At 41.4% G+C, this 21506-nt stretch overlaps 1 protein-coding gene across 1 annotated transcript in view; it reads right to left on the reverse strand.

Moving 5' to 3' along the window:
• The window catches only part of DNAJC11 (DnaJ heat shock protein family (Hsp40) member C11), a 63068-nt gene extending 41864 nt beyond the window's left edge, over window positions 1-21204 (reverse strand). The window contains exon 1 of the mRNA XM_036925353.2: window positions 21052-21204. Within this exon, the coding sequence (XP_036781248.1) occupies window positions 21052-21123 (72 nt within the window). The 5' untranslated portion in view covers window positions 21124-21204. The remainder of the gene's footprint in view (window positions 1-21051) is intronic.
• Between the last annotated feature and the right edge of the window lie 302 nt (window positions 21205-21506).

Genomic DNA, 21506 nt, shown 5'->3' on the forward strand with positions numbered 1-21506 from the left:
TCTACCCAAAGACAACAGAACACACATTCTTCTCAAGTGCACATGGGACATTCTCTAGGATGGACTATACGATAAGCCACAAATTTAGTCTCCATAGATTTAAAAAGATAGATATATGAAGTATCTTCTCCAACTATAATGGGATGAAGTTAGAAATCAGTTAACATAAGGAAAACTGGAAAATTCATAAATTTGTGGAAATTAAATACCACATTTTTAAACAACAAATGGATCAAAGAAGAAATCACAAGGGAAATCAGAAAATGGTTAGAGATGAAAATAAAACACACCAACACTTATGAGATGCAGTGAATGCAGTGCTAAGGGGAAAATTATAGCTATGAATGTTTACATTAAAAAATAAGAAAGATTGCAAACCATCTACCTAACCCTACAACTTAAGAACAAACTAAAGCCAAAGCTAAAAAGAGGAAATAATAAAGACTGCAGCAGAGATAAATGAAATAAAGAACAGGAAAAAAAGAGAAAATTAATGAAGTCAAAAGTTGGTTCTTTAAGAAGATCAACAAAACTGACAAACCTTTAGGTAGACTAAGAAAAACAAAGAGAGAGAGAGACATGACTCAAATCACTAAACTCAAGACATTAAAGTGGGGATATTAATACTGATGCTATAGAAACAGAAAGGATTTATAAGAGTACTATGAACAATTAATTGTGCACCAACAAATTGGGTAGCCTAGATGAAATGGACAAATTCTTAGAAATACAAAACCTATCAACACTGAATCCTGAAGAAATAGAAAATCTAAATAGACTGACTTGTAACCAGTAAGGAGATTGAATTAGTAATCAGAAGCCTCTTGACAGCAGTCGGGGAGGGGGAGAAGCCCTGATCTAATAATGGTTTCACTGGTGAAGTCTACCAGACATTTAGAAAGAACTAGTATCAATCGTTCTCAAACTTTTTCCAAATGCTGAAGTGGAGGGCACACTTCTAAACTCAAAACAAAGCTCAATAAAGACACAAGAAAAAGAGAACTAAAGGCTAATACCCCTTCTTAAGAGTGATGAAAATATCCTCAACAAAACACTAGCAAACAAAATGCAGCAGTATATTAAAATTATACATTATGAACAAATGGGATTTATTCCTGGGATGCAAGGGCAGTTCAACATATGAGAATCAATCAACATTGAGAATGAAGGGAAAACCCTCACTCTTATAATCTCAATTGATGAAAAAGCATCTGACAAAATTCAAAACCTTTTCATGATAAAAATATTCCATAAACTAGGAACAAAAGGAAACTATCTCAGCATAATAAACGCCAAGAAGAGTTCTTACAAATGAAGACAACCTACAGCAAACACCATACTCGATGAAAGATTGAAACCTTTTCCTCTACAATCAGGAACAAGACAAGGATGTCTGCTTTCACCACTTCGGTTCAACATAGTACTGGAAGTCCCAGCCACAGCAACTGGGTAAGAAAAATAAAGTAAAGATAGAAGTAAAATGATTTCTGTTGATATATGATCTTACATGAAGAAAACTCCAAAGATCCCATAATACGAGAGGCTCAAGATGGTGGTGTGAGTAGGGCGGCAGAAATCTCCTCCCACAACCATATATATTTTTGAAAATACAACAAATACAACTATTCCTAAAAGAGAGACCAGAAGATACAGTACAACAGCCAGGCTACATCTACATCTGCAAGAACTCAGCACCTCACGAAGGGGGTAAGATACAAAGCCGTGGCCCGGGGGGACCCGAGCACTCCCCTGACCCCAGCTCACCGGAGGTGAGGAAAGGAGTCAGAGTGGGGAGGGAGAGGGAGCCCAGGACTGCTCAATAACCCGCCCTCGTGACCTGCACTGGGAGCACAGGCACACACTGCATGGTGTACTGGACATTAGAGAAACGGAAAAGTAAAATCTGCGAGCGGGTCCCCACAGCCGGCTCCCCTGGGACAAAAGATCTCATAATACAAACAAAAACTGTTAAAACCAATAAATGAATTCAGCGAAGTTGCAGGATATAGTCAACACACAAAAACTAGTTGTATTTCTATACATTAACAATGAATAAACAGAAAATGCAATTAAGAAAGCAGCTCCATTTACAATAGCATAAAAAATACTTAGGAATTAGTTTATGGAGGTAAAAGATTTTTATAATGAAAACAAAACACTGCTGAAATTAAAGAAGACATAAATAAATGGAAAGACATTTCATATCAATGGACTGGAAGATTTATTATTAAAATGTCAATGCTACTCATAGGAGCTAAAATATTCAATGCAATCCCTATCAAAAGGCAAATAAGAGTTTTTGAGGAAACAGAAAAATCCATCCTAAAATTCACATGGAATTTCAACAGATCCTGAGTAGCCAAAACAATCTTGAAAAAGAACAAAGTTGGAGACTCACATTTCCTTATTTCAAAACATACTACAGAGTTACAGTGATCTAAAGAGTGTGGAAGATAAAGACAGACACATACACTAACAGAATAGAATGGAGAGGTCTGATATAAACCCTCACATACCTGGTTAAATGATTTTTGACTAGAGTGCCAAGACTACTCTACTCGTAGGGAAAGGACAGCCTTTTCAACAAGCAGTGCTGGGCAACCCGGATATCCACAAGTAAAAGAATGAAGTAGGACCCGCACCCAACACCATACATAAAAATTGATGCAACTGATTTCTGGTTTCTCTGTGTATTGACTTTGTATCCCTCAACTTTGCTGAATTCATTTATTAGTCTATCCACTCAAAAGGGATCAAAGACCTAAACAAGAGCAAAAACTGTAAGACTCTTGGAAGAAAACAAAGGGCAAAAGTTTCATAACATGGATTTGGCAATGATTTCTTGGACATAATACCAAAGGCATAGGCAATAAAAGAAAAAACAGACAAACTGTACTTTATCAAAAGTAAGAACTTTTGTTGCTTTTGAAATCAAAGGATACCATCAAGAAAGTGAAAAACAACCCATAGAGCAGGAGGAAATAGCAGCGAATCGTATTTCTGATAAGGGATTAATATCCAGAATATATGAAGAACTCCTAAAACACAACAAAAAGAAAACAACCTGATTCAAAACTGTCAAAGGCCTTGAATAAACATTTATCCAAAAAAAAATACAATGAATAGCCAATAAGCACATGAAAGGATGTTCAGTATAATTAGGAAAATGCAAATCAAAACACAATGAGATACCACTTCACCCCCATTAGGATGGCTATTCTAAAACCAATAAATAGTTATTAGCAAGCATTGGCAAGACTGTGAGAAATTGGAACCCATGTGCTCTGTTAGTGGGAATGTAAAATGGTATAGCTTTTATATTTCAGTTCCTCAAAAAATTAAAAATAGATTTGCCATATGATCCCTCAATCCCACTTCTGGGTATATGCTCCCCAAAACTGAAGCAGGGTATTGAACAGATTTGTATATCCATGTTCACAGCAGTATTATTCACAATAGCTAAAACACGGAAGTATCTCAAGTGTTTGTTCATCAACAGATGAATGCTTATCAGCAAAATGTGGTACATATATACAATGGAATATTATTTGGTCTTAAAAAGGTAGGAAATTCTGACCCACACAACGTGGATGAACTTTGAGAGCATTAAGCTAGTGAAATAAGCCAGTCACAAAAAGAGAAAAGCTGTAAGATTCCAACTTACATGGGGTACGTGGAGTAGTAAAAAATCAGACAGAAAGTAGAATGGCGCCTGCCAGGGCTGGGGGAGCGGCGAGTGGAGAGTTGTTGCTTAACAGGTATAGAGTTTCAATTTTGCAAAATGAAGAGAGTTCAGGAGATAGATGATGCCATGTGATGGTTGCACAAGAATATAAATTTACTAATACCACCAAACTGTACACTTAAAAATGGTTAAAATGGGGACTCTCTTGTCCCCTCCTGGCGTGAGCCGGGAGCTCTGTCCTTTCACTGTATCTCTAAATAAAGGCCTGTACTTTGCTCTCCTAAAAAAAAAAAAAAAAAAAAAATGGTTAAAATGGTAAATTCTGTTTTGTGTATTTAATTTAAAAAATTAGAAAAAAGAACCCTCAAAATGGAAAAGAGACCCAAATGTGAAAGCTAAAACCATAAAGCTTCTTAAAGAAAACATATGAGATAATCTTTGCAACCTTGAGTTACAGATTTCCTATATAGGATAAAGAAAAATACTTGTAAAACATGTATCTGATAGGTTTGTATTCAGAATATACAAAGAGCTCTTACAACTGAAGAAAACAAAACAACTCAATAAAATGAGTAAAAGATTTAAACAAACTTCAACCAAAGATGATACGGGATGGCTAATAAATACATGAAAAGAAACTCAACATTATTAGTCATTAGGGAAGTGCAAATTGAAAACACAATAGATACTACTCAACAACCACCAGAATATCTGAAGTGAAAAAGATTGAGAATATTAAGTGTGGGTGAGGATATGGAGTAAAGTAGACATTTCCAAAAATACGAATGGAAGCTTTGTCAGTACAGAGATAAAAATGGCATCAATTCTGGTCAAAACAGGTTACAGAAATAAGTCAACTGCTAGGTTTTTCCTAGGTGGATTACCTTAAAAATATTTATTTTTCTTACTAGATAAGTTTTTATCTTCATCATGGATAAAAGGGGAAAATGTAGATAAGTATACATCTAAAAAACTTACTTCTTCTGTAATAAAATTTTATAACCCTTTTTTTCCCCCAGTTAAATGAAAAGGTCTTTGCTGGGTTTTGTTTTTGTGGGTTTTACTGATCATAAAGTACTTTTCACATCATTTAAATGGCTGAATAGTATTTCAAAATATGGCATTAACTGTCACTATTTGCAGATGACATGATATTGTACATAGAAAACCCTAAAGACTCCACTCCAAAACTACTAGAATATCTGAATTCATCAAAGTTTCAGGACACAAAATTAATACACAGAAATCTGTTGCATTCCTATACACTAATGATGAACTAGCAGAAAGAGAAATCAGGAAAAAAAATTCCATTCACAATTGCATCAAAAAGAGTAAAATACCTAGGAATAAACCTAACCAAGGAAGTGAAAGACCTATACCCTGAAAACTACAAGACACTCTTAAGAGAAATTAAAGAGAACACTAACAAATGGAGACTCATCCCATGCTCTTGGCTAGGAAGAATTAATATTGTCAAAATGGCCATCCTGCCTAAAGCAATCTACAGATTCAATGCAATCCCTATCAAAATACCAACAGAATTCTTCAACGAACTGGTACAAATAGTTTTAAAATTCATATGGAACCACAAAAGATCCTGAATAGCCAAAGCAATCCTGAGAAGGAAGAATAAAGAAGGGGGGATCTCGCTTCCCAACTTCAAACTCTACTACAAAGCCACAGTAATCAAGACAATTTGGTACTGGCACAAGAATAGACCCATAGACCAGTGGATCAGGATAGAGTCCAGATATTAACCCAAACATATATGGTCAATTAATATATGATAAAGGAGCCATGGACATACAATGGGGAAATGACAGCCTCTTCAACAGCTGGTGTTGGCAAAATTGGACAGCTACATGTAAGAGAATGAAACTGGATCACTGTCTAACCCCATACACTTTACAAAAGTAAACTCAAAATGGATCAAAGACCTGAATGTAAGTCATGAAACCATAAAACTCTTAGAAAAACACATAGGCAAAAATCTCTTGGACATAAACATGAACAACTTCTTCATCAACATATCTCCCCAGGCAAAGGAAACAAAAGCAAAAATGAACTAGTGGGACTACATCAAGCTGAAAATCTTCTGTACAGCACAGGACACCACCAATAGAACAAAAAGGCATCCTATGGTATGGGAGAATATATTCATAAATGACAGATCCAATAAAGGGCTGACATCCAAAATATATAAAGAGCTCATGCACCTCAACAAACAAAAAGCAAATAATCCAATAAAAAAAATGGTCAGATGAGCTGAACAGTTCTCCAAAGAAGAAATTCAGATGGCCAACAGACACATGAAAAGATGCTCCACATCACTAGTCATCAGAGAGATGCAAATTAAAACCACAATGAGGTATCACCTCACACCAGTAAAGATGGCCACCATCCAAAAGACGAAGAACAACAAATGTTGGCGAGGTTGTGGAGAAAGGGGAACCCTCCTACACTGCTGGTGGGAATGTAAATTAGTTCAACCATTGTGGAAAGCAGTATGGAGGTTCCTCAGAATGCTCAAAATAGACATACCATTTGACCCAGGGATTCCACTTCTAGGAATTTACCCTAAGAATGTGGGATCCCAGTTTCAAAAAGACAAATGCACCCCTATGTTTATCGCAGCACTATTTACAATAGCCAAGAAATGGAAGCAACCTAAGTGTCCATCAGTAGATGAATGGATAAAGAAGAAGTGGTACATATATACAATGGAATATTACTCAGCCATAAGAAGAAAACAAATCCTACCATTTGCAACAACATGGATGGAGCTAGAGGGTATTATGCTCAGTGAAATAAGTCAGGTGGAGAAAGACTATCAAATGATTTCACTCATCTGTGGAGTATAACAACAAAGAAAAAACTGAAGTAACAAAACAGCAGCAGACTCACATAACCCAAGAATGGACTACCAGTTACCAAAGAGAAAGGGACTGGGGAGGATGGGTGGGAAGGGAGGGATAAGGGGGGGAAAGAAATGGGGCATTATGATTAGCATGTATAATGAGGGGGGGCATGGGGAGGGCTGTACAACACAGAGAAGACAAGTAGTGACTCTATAGCATCTTAGTACGCTGATGGACAGACTGTAATGGGGTGTGTGTGTGGAACTTGGTGATGGGGGGAGTCTAGTAAACATAATGTTCCTCATGTACTTGTAGATTGATGATACCAAAAAAAAATACAGCATTATCACAGTTTACATAATTCTCTATTAACAATTTCATTTGTTTTAAAAAGGCTGCAGTGGACATCCCTATAGCCAAAACTTTCTGTGTATCCATGATATCTTTTTGAAAATAAGTTTCTAGAATTGTTGGGTTAAAGGGTATGAAGCTTCCATTTTAGTCCACAGAACTGCTCTCCAGAAGTGTTTAAAATATAATATTGTGTATTTAAATTATCCAAGGAATACATGAATAAGGCTTAAAATAGTACTATTAGATTTATAACCCAAAACAGCATTCATCCCCCCAGATGCAAGTACTTTCAAATCTTTAAGCATTTCTTCATTTACAATTTATAAATAATATGCTTATACTCATATCCTTAATTTTAAGTTTTAGACATAATCTAATCATTAGGAGAATTTAGTTCTCTTCCACTTTGGCTTCTCTTTCCCCCGTTTCCTATGTAGTTATCACAGCTTTGGCTCAAATCAATATATAACTTTAAAAGTTAACTTATTTATTAGAAATTAAAAAACAGACTATAGTTCAAAGATGAATGAGCAGTATCTATGATCACATTTCTTTTCCTTAACTACTTTTTAATTTTTCCTGGAGTTCACAATGGCTTCATTTTTTCATTTGCTTTAGCTTTCTATGCATCTATGATGGGTTCTTCTCCAGCTCCTCATAGTAAACTTGTGGTAAAGACATCTAATATTCCTCTCAATGTAAAAATTAAATAATTCACCAATTCCATGTTTTGTTTTTCCTAAGAGGTATTTCTGAGATCTCTGCATTATAACAAATGTCAGGCCTGCTAAACAAGCTTCACCCTAGGATTTCCTGTCATCATCTTCCAGGGTGTATCTTTTCTTTTCTCCTTAATTTTGGTGGAGCTCAATCTCCACTGGTTTCCTTACAAAGGGTGGTGGGAAAGAAAAATTTTTTAGATTTTGCATGTCTCAAAATGTTTTTATACTCTGCCTTTACACTTGATAAGTAATAGCTGACAGTGTAGAATTCTAGCTTGGAAATAACTTTTCCTCAGGACTTTTACTGTACTGCTCCACTGTGTTCTAGTTTGTGGTGCTCCTGGTGAGATATTTGATGTCACTCCAATTACCAGTCCTTCGTGACCTGTTTGGACACTCTTGGGCCTCTTTTTAACCTATAATTTCCCCAAGTATGGGTCTTCCCCCCACCCTCAACCCCCAACCACCATGCTAGTTACTTGATTGACCCTTTTTAATCTAATCTCGTACCTTTTAATTCTGAGAAATTTTCTCATACAGCTTAACAATGTCTTCCCCTTAATTTTACCTTATTTAATGTCTAAGAACTTATCTTTGAATTTTAAAATTTTACTGCTGTGGAATTTCCTCATCATGCTCTTCCAGTCCTGTTACCTTCTTTTTAATTTCTATATCAGACGTTAGGCCCGCTAAACTTCAATTTTAATTTCTAACAAACTTTAATCTCTAAGAGAAGTTACATATTTTTTTACAGATTTCTTTTTAAAGTACCGTTTTGTTCTTATCTACATGTGATCACTTCTTTCTCTGAAGGCAATCTCGTTGTGGAATCCCCTGCGCTGTTCGCGTCCTTCTGGTTTCGCGCTGCTATCCGCACAGTCTTAAGGGCTTCCCGCTGCGGCCCTCCCTCCAACACCTCATGCTCTTTGGCGATCCATTTACACTTAAGGTAAGGGGACAGGAAGCTGCTGGGAAGCTCTGTGGGTGCGAATGAGCCTTGTCATGTGACGAGCATCCCGGAGGGGCTGGGAGGTTTTGTTCAGTGGTCTTTCCTCTTTGACAGGCTGGTTTCTTCAGGGAAGAGCCTGGAGGACAAAGGGAAGGAGCTGGAAGTCTCACCAGCAGGGTAAACTCTCCTGCATTCTCTGCTTCTGTTAAGGTACCACTCTCACCCGCTTCCGTGTCTACGTCCAGGCTCTACAGACTCTCTGGTTCAGTTTCTCCAGTGAATAAGCCTCCCGTCTCCTGGTTGGGTGGGCTAAACCATGAGTACTATTTCCAAAAAGAAAAAAAAATCTTTGACGATCTGGTAGACACAAAAAGCATTCCCCATTTTATTTTATTTATTTTTTATTAAGGTATTATTGATATGTACTCTTAGGAAGGTTTCACATGGTTATTACTACATTCTCCCATATACTGAGCACCCCCCATACCCGACTGCCGTCACTGTCCATCAGTATAGTAAGAAGCATTCCCCATTTTAAACTGCATTTAGTTCCTAGTGAGTGTGAACATTTTCCCATATATTTATTTGCATTTTAGATGTTTTTCTTCTTTGGAATGACCTATTTGTTTCCTTTATAGTGTTTGCCTATTCGGAATTTTTCTTTTTGATTTCTGAAAGTTCTTAATATATATTAGGAATATGAATCTTCTATCAAACAAATATTGCAGTTTCCTTCTGAGCCTTTTAATTGTGCTTTTGATTTTTTCTTTTTTTAGGATTTACATTTTTTTCCTTTTAACAAACACATAAGTTTCTAATTTTTGCAAAACCAAACCTATCAATTGTCTTTTCTGATTTCTGCTGTGATGTCATGCTTAGAAATGTCTAACTCTAATTTTTTTTGTATTTTCTCCCCTTAAATAATCAAACAATTGAAGACATCTCTATATTTCCACTTATTTAAATTCTAGTGATAGCGACCACCCCTGGAATCAGTGTGATAGCACATATTCAAAAACCATACTGCACCTCCGCTTTATTTTCTCCCTTCATTTAACAATGCAAGCTGAAATGTGCCAGGAACATCACACAAGTGAGCCATGACAGTACTGGTCAGGAAGGCTGGCTCAGGGTTCTCCAGGTGTGGTATGGGGCCCCCTGGGAATGCCTGAGACTCTTTTGGGGATTCACAGGTCAGAACTATTTTCATAATAAAATTAAGCTGTTATTAACTGCCTTTTTCTCATTCCCTCACTAATGCACAGTGCGCTTTTCTTGAGACTACATGATGTGTGATGACATCATTGTTCTGATGGAAAATGGGATGTGTACATGTGTATTTTTATGTTTGCTAGAAACTTCTAAAGTGCTAGTTTTAGGGTCTAAATATGAGTTTTCAGAGACTGCCTCACTGGTTCTCAGTTCTTTTCCTGTGTTCTTACTAGCTATCTTTTGTTGTATCTACTATGATATCTGTATATCTGTAACTTCATTATTTTCTAATACATAGCTATTCTGAAATCCTTAAGTCTTCCTTGAGCCTTACTGAACTACAAGTACACTTGTCTTGTTTTACAACATTTTATCAATTCTTCAGATTTAATTTCTAATTAAAATCAATAGCTACAACCCACGTAAACAAAAGCTCTTTGGGGGTCCTCAACAATTTCAGAATGTAAAGGGGTCTTGACATAAACGAGTTGGAAAATGCTGTTAGACGATACTGCAGTAGCAAGCAATCCAAAAATCCCCAAGGTTCATTTCTCCCTCACTTTACATGTCCACCTCGGGCCAGCTAGCTCTGCCTGGCAATGTTGTCAGAGCCCAGGCTGACCGAGCAGCCACCCTTTGGGACCACTGCCAGTCACTGAGGCAAAGGGAAGGGCACAAGACCTTTGGCTTGGCCCTCGGGCTCAGATGGGCACTTAAACTCCACTCATCACTGGCTAGAACAAGTCACAGGGCCTCCCTCAACTGCCAGGGAACCAGTACGTGCAGTGTTACCATGTGCTGGGCAAGCAAAGAACCAGTATGTTTGGTGTAGAGCACTAAATACCTACCCCAGTGATGATACTAAATATCTTGAAGATCTAACAGAGCACGCAATCAACAACTTAACAACACTCACACTTACATTCATTTTAGAAGAGTAGAGTCACTAGTATTTTGTTGCTGAAGCTATAATTTCAAGTGCAAATTGCCAGGCTATACCTACATTGCTGTATTTCAGCAGCTAAGCATCCACAAACTTTATTCTACTGGATTTTGGGAAGTCTGCCTAATCACCACAATGGAAGATTCATTACTGCCCACATGTGCCACGACAATCTGACTGAAACAAACTGCATCAGCTAATAAAAACCTGTCATTTTTTTATGATACTTGGTGCTCATACAATTTAAAGGGAAAACCAGATTTCAGACCTAATTAACACCAAGACAGTATGGTGTTTTGTGCTGAGGCAGGGCTGCTTCGTGTAGACAGAGGGTGTTACGGATTATTTGCTGTCACAGTAGATACGGATCATACCAAGAGAATAAGCCACTCAATCGTCAGGCACTAAACACAACCAATGAGCTGCACTTGCCCTCATTTTGTAAAGGTTCTCACTACATATTTTGAAGCTTTGTACAATAAAACTGCTCTCATACTGGCCCTGTCATCTTCGGATGCCACTTTCCCTGCTCAGCACAGCCTTCCACCGTTTTTGTTTACATGGGGAACATCTCTAGAGGGTCTGGAAATGAGCTCCATCCATGGGGCTCATACGCAAACAGTAACAGGCTGCCAGCGATGCATGTGGACTCGCCCTCCGTGCCGAGAGCAGTGCAGCCGGTACGCATTCTGCCTGAGCCATCTTTCTCAGGAGCAGCTCAAGTACAACTGATTTCATGAGACTAACCTATGTCTAAGTAAAAATTCAGTTCTATTTAACTGACAAAAGGAAAAAAAACTCAGAAATAAACCTAATCTACCTGCAACTTATTTACTTTTAAAAATATCATTACTAGTGCCAATAGAAAATATGATGAACAAGCCACCTTCTACACTGCAAAGAAGGAACATAAGAGGAAGATAACGTGTCAGGGAAAAGGACCAGGCCAGCAAGCAGCCCTGCTCTTCTAGCCTGACGTTCAGTCTGACCGAGTCTCCACAGGCCGGGGCTTACTCTGGGCCCAAGCATGAACGCATGTGCTTGAAACTGCTCTCTTCCTCTTGTACCTTACTTTAAACAATTTTCTTAGGTGAATATTTAGATTTATCAAACATAATTGATAAATTCTTTCCAATAAATACCCCTAGAATGACTGCTGCCAAAATTGCAACACAGTTCTCAAGAATACAGGTATCCCACAAGGTCTACTAAGGGGAGTGTGTACTTTAAGTGGCAACCAGTTCAAGTCTGCACACTTACTGAATGCCAGCCCTGGCCTAAGTACTGCAGGAGATACGAAAGGAATACAGCCCTTACCCTCAAGGAGATGACAAGCTAAGGATGTGTGTGGGAAAGGTTTCCCCCCAAAACCCCACACATATGGATTTAGCCAAATAATATAAAACAGAAGTGCTCATATTAATGGTCTGGAAATAAGTTCAGGGCAGTCAGAATACAGAACTTCATGGAGGTGGAGGGGTGTAAGTGGGAATGCAAAAAGTAGATTTTGGTTTGCTCTGGTATCCAAGATGGGCCCAGGGTTTCAGGGGAAAAGAACAGGCCAGTGTTGGGGACAGAGAGACAGGCAAACTGGCAAGAGTAAAGGAGCACAAGTAAGCAGGAAGCAGGCGAGGAACAGCCTTGGACATCCATCCACTGTTCCTGAATTCAGCAGACATTTGGAAAGCACCTATCATGTGCCCCCACTGTGCTAGGATACAACAGTGACCCAGAGCGCCGCAGTCTCTGACCACATGGAGCTTACTCTGCAGTGGAAGGCAGAACATTACCATAGGTAGGCAGAAAATACGCAAAACATCTAATTCATAAGGGGCTTTATTTTAAAAGTGGAGCCACGAGTTCGACCCTTACCCAGTAAACAACAGGAAGCTATGAAAGATTTATGGGTAGAGAAATAACGTGATCAGTACTGTTTGTTAATATTTGGTACAGCTTAACTAAAACCGACAAAAATCACAACCGGAGAGGCCTGAGGAAAACTACAGCAAAAGTGTAGGGCTGACCTTATGAGGACTGGTTGGCAGCCTAGAAACTGAAACAGAAACAAAGGGATCAGAGTTGGCTGGAGTTGAGAGGATTCAGAGACTGAGCTGATCTATGGGACAGTCAAAAGGGGCTCAATATTACAGAGAAAAGAAAAACCAAAAAGCACTCAGGATTTGTAGCTCGAATGCATGGGCCAGGGAGGAATTGGGAGGCCATCAGGCATGGGGGAAGGTGAGCTTGAACACCTAAGCATAGGGCCCAGAAGGCAGGGAGAGATGCAGGAGAAGCAAGAGAGTTTACAGAGATCCCAGCTCGTGGGGACTGAAGCTGGGGAAGTCTGAAGGGGAATGGGGAATGAGGGCTTGGCAGGGTGAGAAAGGACCTGGAGAGCATCACAGAGGCCGAGGGGTCCTTCTAGGTAGCCACTGTCACAAATGCACTTTGCTAACAAAATACTTCCACTGGTATTTCCTCACTTGATACTTTAATACTCACAAAATGTCTTGAGGCTGGTGTAGAGGAAGTGAAGGTTCGTATGGCCGGGATTCTCACCTGACCCTGGTCTGCTTGCTCACTGCACATGTGCGGGCAATACTGATTCTACATGAAGGGCTCTGCCCAGCGCTCTGGGCTGCACGGCTGCAGGAGAGCAGAGGCGGGAGTGGTGGCAGTGCCCGGGACAGAGACTGAGATGGCTGCGGGGGCCTGGAGGCCCAGAGGCAGAGACCGGTTTGCTGCATGCAGACCTGTTCTGCGCTTGACCTGCCACTGTGGGAATAAAGTTGGGTATAAACCCTTTCACCCCAAGAATGTTCATGTCATTTAACAGTCTCACTGAATCAAGAGTGAACTTGCCTGGGGCTGAAACCCATTGGCAAGATGGTTGGTATTAGAATCTCCAATCTACAGATAAAAACTGTGAGGATCAAAAATATTAAATTACTTGTCTAAGATGGAGAAGGAATTGACTTAAGGACCCCTGACCTAAAAGATGGCTGGAAGTTAATCACTTGTGTAGCCTGGCTCACACTAAACTTTGGTTCATGAAGATACCTTCCCAAAAGTGAAAGGCAGCCTAGAGAGGAAACACATTTATAATACATCCATCAGACAAAGGACTCATCCAAATTATATAAAGAACTCTGGCAAATCAATAAAAGCATTCCTTATTAACTTTTATGCTCATGGTACTAATAAAAATACACAGCCATTCACTTTACATAGTAATATGTCCATTACTATGCTAAGTGCTTATGTGCATTCCTGCTTAATTCTCCCAACAGCCCTGTGACAGTAAAATTATTGTCAGGATTTTACGGATGAAGAAACAGGCTCAGAGAAGTTAAGTAACTTGCCCCAGATCAAGCTGCTAGAAAGTCAACTTGGACCTGACTTCAAGTGCTTTGCTCTTTCAGCCACTAACTCCTTCCAAAGCTCCCCATCATCTTTGGCCTTTTCAAATAATAACCAAAAAACGCTCACAGGTGCTAACCCACCAGGTACTGGGCTGAGTGGTTTCAGCTGTCCTTCCCTAAAGCCCGAGCTCCATATCACCTTCATTACGTACAGGGGTCAGGTGGACACACTATTATTTCACATGATTTTGGAAGTCAGCCTTCTATGGACATTTTAAGACTCATCACTTTGGTGAGTTTGAGAGAGAAACAATCAAATCAGGCATAAGTCAGAAAAGCTAAGAAGGAGGTTGATCAAGCAGTTACAACTTTCTACAACTAGGAATAACCTTTAAAAAACCTAAGTTTTACTTAACATAGAGGGGAAAACTTACAAAATGTACAGAACCCATCACCCCCAAGATGGTAATATAAGTTAAAAAAAAAAAAAGGATTAGGCAATCGGAACTCTGAACAGCAGAACTCTGAAAAAGAAAGCAGGGCCCCAGGCACCTTCAAGGTTTATGGGGCGGAGAAACAATCCTGGAGAAGCCCCCCATGCACGCCTCCGCTGAGGACAGCATGGAGAACAAATGGGCCACAGGAGCAGAAATCCTGGTCCCTAACCAGAGGTCATTCCACTGGCTAAGGAAGTATTTCCCCATCACTGTATAAGTCTGTTTCCATTTCTCCTCTGGGTCTGGCCATATGTTTCATTTGATGCCCTTGATATACAACAGTAAATACAAAGGCCAACATCTTATGGAAATAAGCTCAAGTTTTTTTGGGTCACTTTCTGGGTCAAAGCGGATGGTCCAGAGTCTACCTTCACATCAAAGGTTTGGCTTATTTTTCCCTAAAAGCACGACCTTGTATTTTTTTCTCGTCCAAGTCCATCTGTTACATCCTGCCCACTCATGCAGACTTCTTGTGGTTGATGTCTGTTGGCATTTTACTACTGAAGAATGTTCTGGCTCCTGCAGACCAGGGAGGGAACACTGTGCACTCACTGCACGAGGAGTGGTTCCAAAGGTCCAAGAGCGGAACAGGACCCAGCCGTCAGGCTAAGGCCTCCGAGGACCTTCCTCCCGGGAGTGAGGGCTGTATAATGTGTGTGCCCTGTGCCCCGAGGGTGGAAATAAAGCAGCAATATTCCCAATGGTCTTTTTTTTTTTCCTGGTGCTACCTTTTAAACATTTATGCTATTTTATTTTGTTTCTTCATCTGTTGTCTTAAATCCATAAATAAAGTAATAAAATCAAAATGAAAATTTAATAAAAGTAAACACTAAAACTCCACAAGCAAGCAAAACATGCTGCTTGTATGCCCCATATTTTCTTCTCATTATTTTATTACTGAACTCCCAGCAAATATATAAGCTTTCAATTGAATTCTCTTTAAGGAAGGAAAAAAAAAAAAAGGTATTTTGGTAGATAATACAGAACTAGGGCATTAAAATTTCAAGAAGCAATTGTTTGAAATGCCCAAAGCAAAAAGGAAATAACTAGCTATGGTTCATTAAAGAAAACACATTTTACAGTTCAACCTCACTGTGTTTGCTAATCACATAATGAGAAGACACCGGAACTGGCTGGATATGCTAAGAGCACCCTCCCCACCCCAAGGCAAGAACACGGGAAACCTCCACACTCTGTGCCCTGCTTGTCACATTCGCCTCTGATCAGGTCCTGCCCTCCGCCTGGTCTCTTCCAAGCGGACAGCCCAGCCAGCCTTTTGGATTACTCCTTGTACCCTACTCCCGTGCTTAGCCTCTCTCCAACTTAGACTCATGACCCTCAAGACAGCTGTCTTTATTTTCTAGGACACTTTTATTGGGAGAGGGGAGAGGGGAGAGGGGAGAAGGAGGAGAGGGCTCCTAGCTCACACCAGGAGGGCCGGTGGTTTGTTGTGTAGAGGTTTTAACAGGTGGTAGACAGACAAAGGGCTAGGGATGTACACCTGCTAAGTGGTCCCAAAATGTTTTATCTAGTCTTCTTGGTTATTTACAAGAAATTTACTGCTCTGATTTCCTCCCAGGATAGCAGCTTCCTGGTCTGGCAGCATATCATTCAAGACTGCCTGCTTTGCTCCCAAGGTGGGCTGAGTTACTGTGTTTATTAGAGTATGTTAAGGAACTTAGTTTTTAACTAATTGGGTTTTAAAATCAATCTTATTTTCAAGATGGAACCTTCCTGTTTTTACTACATTGTTTTGGGCTTGCTTGTTAAATTGCCCAGGCTGCAAATCACTTGATTAGGGCGGAGGAAGAAAAACAGCACCTGGGTAGTCAGAAAAACAACCTGGGCCCCCCAGCAGGTCAAAGCAAATCTCACAATGGATTATCTTGCTTCCCCCAACACCCACCAAGGCCCTCACCCTACTCTGTCTAAACCCATGGTCCCTGTCTCATCCCCCCTCTACAGACGGAGACCCTAGCTGCTGCTAGGGAGAGGGGGCAAGGACTGCTCTGGCTGCTTCATGCTGAGAAGGGGGGCAGTAAGGTCTCTATCCACTGGTCAGTGGAGAGAGCCTTGGAAGATGGGCTCTTCTATCTTGGGTTCCATTTCCATCACCATTTGCAGTTTTATGGCTTCAAAAGGATTTAGAAAACCAGCTCCACCATCTTAGTAGTCCGTGGGACTCCTGGGCCTGACATGGCTTGGAGTAGCTTCTGGGGGTCCTGGAGTGAATCAGACAACTGTCTTTTGAAGATAAAGTATTTTGAACAGAAAGAGTAAAGAAAGCTTTGGGAATTCATAACCTAATACTTGGCTTAAATTCTGGCACTTTTATTGACACCACAGATGGACAGCAAATTTAGCCAGGATGAAACATACCAAAGCTTTTCATGTACATATATGTCTTCTTAAAATAAGCAAAAACCTCATGTTTATCCAAGAAATACAACAATAAATGTGAACTGAATAACTGCTTATGCCAGGCACTCACACACATCCTCACTACATTATTTCATGTCAAAGAAAATGGGGAGCAAAGTGCCAGTTAAACAACTAGCCCAGAGGCACAGTAAAACGGATTTGAATACAGGACTATCTGGCAACGAAGGCTTACAGGGCTGCTCTTCTTCCTCTCTAACTCCATGAAGTAATTATGCTGCAGGTAAGCAGAGACTCAGAGGTTAAAATGACTTATTCAAGGGCATCCAGTGGCAGTGTGGGTTGAAATTCCTGCTCCTAATGACCACACTCAGTCTCTTCACTTATAGGACACCTTAGGAAGGTGATCATCTGGGTAAGTTAGGTTTTTGGATAAGCCAAGGCTCAGCATGTTTTATGCAGGGGCTTTGTTGTAAATATCAAACTTTGAACATAGTGTAGTGTAGTAAATGGGAAGCTCACTGAAGGAATAACCTTCTCAAACCCTCCTTTATATTCCTTATTAAGACTAAACTAACTGCCTGACCAGGATAAGCAGCAAATGAATAAACACGCACCTCAGCGCTTCAGGGACCTGACTGTACCTGGCTTAGTCTACTCTTTTACACTCAGTGTCTGTTGATGACCCAGCCATTCTGAATGACTTTGTCCCCCCAGGTCAATTCAGTGACCAAGGACCTTTCCTCTACTGCTCTAGCCCTTTCCCCCTATCTGCAGTCCAGATCCAAATGTTAGGCCCACTCTGTGACTTTAACCTGCAGCCAGAGAAACCCAGACAACCAATAATTGTGGAAAAGAACAATGTGGAAAGGAAAATTCCTTCCGTATCAGGGAAGGAATGAAGATGCAGGGACTTTGATAAAACTTCTTACTGGTAAGTAATGATTTTGCACTTCTAGTTTCATGGCTGTTCCAGAAAGATGGAGATCTCAGAACACTGACCTTCATTAGTGGAGGGCAAGAAAAAGCCTTTTTACTTAAATTTATTTTTAAGTAACAACTGTGTTTTTTTTTTCAAAAGTGTTTAAAACTTGAAAAGGAGATTGGCTTCTTTAAGGGTGAATCAATTGGGACCAGAGATATTAAAATGGTTTATATACACTGTCAAATGACCTGTGTAAAAACAAACTCTTTCAAGGGCAATACCAACATTGACAAAATTGGAATTAGAGTATTTAGGAATAAAGTGGGTTTAAAATGTGTCAATTAAAATGTGTCTAAAAACTGCATAAGGGAGATTTCACTCTGATTTACTTTCAGGAAAGCTTTCTCCAAATAAGTTTTGGAAATTCATCTCACAAATCTCCGATCAGTCAGATTTTAGGCACCTGAGGATGCATGGGCCCACACTACAGAAGAGAAGCCAATCTCGTTTCCTGTGTTCCCAGTTAATGATAAATTACTCTGTCCCCTCAGGTGGGGGAGGTAGACAAACGGCTCCACTATGTCAACAGGAGATCCTGAACACTAGAGAAAGGGAATCCTTGAGGATCTGTAAGTCTTGTCTAGAGCGGAGTCTGGTCGTCCTAATTTCCTGCATCATCCCCTGGACTACAGTTTAAGGGGGTATTTTAAAGTTTAATAACTGGGGAGATTCATAAACTGATTTTTGACATTTCTGTTACTTCAATTTTATGTCAGGCTGCTTCCATTTGAGACTCTTAGGGAGAAGTGTGAAATTCTTGAATGCTGAGGGTTTGAAGATACTCTTTTGAAAGTACTCTAAAGTCTGGTGGGAAGCTCACCTCAAAGGGTGCCAAGCTGCAGCACCGACAGCACACACACAAACAGGTGGTATTATCCTCTTCCAACCACACAGTTAAGAATTAAGATCACTTCTACCTTTTCTCTAACTCTCCAACTAAATCATGTTATTTCAATTTCAGGTTAAAAAATTCTAGTAAATATCAAATCCAAAGATGACTTTCAGAGCTGCTCCTCCAGTAGAATCCTGAGAAAAAATCTGCACTCTGCACACGACACGTTTTATGCTGAATTTGACAAAGGCAACACAAAGTGATCTAAACAAGACCACGTTTCATAGTGATTTCACCTACAGCCATAAATATGGGAAATGCCTTCCACTCACTAGAAAAAGTAAAGTTTTTTTAAAAGAAGTATTTCTTTGGCTCCCATCCATCAGTCCAATAGCAATGACAGGTCCTTTGGGGGTGAGCATTTAATAAAGTAGTTAACTGTCAAACCACTATGTTGTATACTTGAAACCAATATAATATTGTTTATCAACTATACTTCAATAAAGAACAGTAAAACAAAAACAATGACAGGTCCTAAGATTCCAGCAGTTTCAAGGTATACTTTTAACAAATGCTTACCTAGGATTTTGGCCACGACTATTATCCTAGATCTTTTTGATCATTTACAGTTGCTTAAGATGAGGAAGCCTGGTAAATGAATAAATAGCTGCTCAATATCAAATACTGATAACCCAGATTAAATGAGTGGTAAGAAAGGTTGTCAGAAAAGCTGGTTTCATTTACTGCTTTGCTTCTAAGAATTGGAGAAAACTTAAAATAACTAGCCAGACAACTTCCTTCAAAGGGAAAGAAACTCAAGGCCAAAGAACCGATTTACCCAAAACCTTAATACTGATTAGTTCCAAGAACCTCCAGGTTCCCTATGGCAGACTAATGGGATTTGAAATTCTCAAAAATATTCCATTTGACATTTGCATGGTAAATAGTGGCTAACACATTTGAAGAATTCTCATGCCCAAGGACACAGTACCAGAACCAGCAGCTCTCTAGTCTGAGAGGTGATAAGCTAGGGCGGAAGGGCAGCCCCGAGGTCAAGAGCTGGGGCTTCAGAGTCAGGCTGCCCAGGGCTGATTCAGGCTCTTGCACTTTCTAGTTGGCGTGACTTTGGGCAGGTAACTTAATCTTTCTATGCCTCAGTTTCCTCAGCTATAAATCAAGGATTTTCATAATACCTACCTTAAGAGCTGACACAACAATTAAATGGGATAACAGTTTCATTCAGCACGGTGAACCTGCATAAAGTAAGCACTCCAAAAAAAGTTTATTATTAACACCTTGCATACCAACATTTACTGACAACACATTCTTGACCAGCTTTGCCTAGGACAGCCAAACTTAGCTGGTTCTGATCAGCAGAAAACCCGAAAGATCGAATCAGGGATTCTTGAAGGGCTGGGAAGACCGAACCCAGCTAATTAAGAGATACACGATCCACGTCATGACCGACCTGACCTTGGATGTCTTCCTGCCCTTCATGCTGATCCCGACTGCACTGGTCAACAAGAAACTTACTGGGCCCCCGACTACGCGCCAAACACATTGTGAGACTCTCTTTTTGTCTTTTATTCAATGAGGAAACAGGCTTAAGCCCTTGACGTGCGGGAACCAGCACGCATGCAGAGGCCGTGCTTGGACACCACTTCATTCCTGGAGTTAGAGCTTCTTCCTAGTCTGCGGCCTCCATAATAGGGCCGTTTAAGTCCGGGAGGCTCTTCCTTCAATTTCTGGACCCGCCGCTCAAGGGAAGGGAGGGCACAAGACACGTGCCTCTACGCCTGGACTTACTTCAGAGCGGAACGTTCCCAAAGAAGACCGGACATACCCCTGGGGAGGCTGCCCGGTGGTCTTGACCTTGGTGCCTGAGACTACGTTTCCCGTCCTGCCGGCCGGGTAGATGACACAGGCCCGGAGCCTAGACGGGTGTGGGTGCCACGCGTGGCACCGGGTCCCCGAGAACAGGGAGCCCCACTCCAGTAGCCTCCACTTCGGGGACCCTGCTCCCTCCTCTGGGTGCGGGGACACACGGGGGGCGGAGGGCAGGGACGGAGGCCGGTCGGACTCCCCACGCGCGAAGGGTGCGGTGGCGGGGACCGCACGGCCGGCGGGCGGTCGCGCACGTCGGGCGGGGTTACGCGGCCTCCCCGCCGGGCCCCGGCCGCCTGTGCTGGGGACGGGGCTGTCGCCGCCAGCCCAGCCCTCCCGAACGACCGGGCCCGGCCTCCGCCCCGACAGCGTTCCGCCGCAGGTCTCACCTCCCTGCGCACGTTCAGCAACGAGTAGTAGTCTTCATTGTCCAGTTCCTCCTCGCTCAAGGCCGTCGCCATCTTCGCAACCTTTAACCCCGCCAAACCGGCAGGGCCGTGCTCAAGAGGGGGTGGCGAGCTGCGGCTCCGACAGCGCGGGTCGGCCAGGTTGCGCCACAGCGGCCCCTGGCGGCCTGGAGTCGCGCTGCAGCCGGCTGCGCCAGAGCAGCCCCTGGCGGTCTGGAGTCGCGCTGCAGCCGCCCGCGCCAGGTCGCCCCGCGCTTGCGCCCTGTGCACCCGAGTGGTCGAGGGCGGGACGCGGCGCCCGGGAGCCCCTGCACGTGCAGTGCGCGAACCTGAAGCCACGCCAGGCCACGCACGCTAGAAAGGGAGACTTTGCCGTCACACCCAGGCGGTCGTCACCCTCTGGGCGCCAAGAAGGCAGGCACCTGAGATGCCTTCCT

This window comes from Manis pentadactyla, chromosome 4 (assembly GCF_030020395.1).
Source record: "Manis pentadactyla isolate mManPen7 chromosome 4, mManPen7.hap1, whole genome shotgun sequence".
NCBI classification, from domain to species: domain Eukaryota; kingdom Metazoa; phylum Chordata; class Mammalia; order Pholidota; family Manidae; genus Manis; species Manis pentadactyla.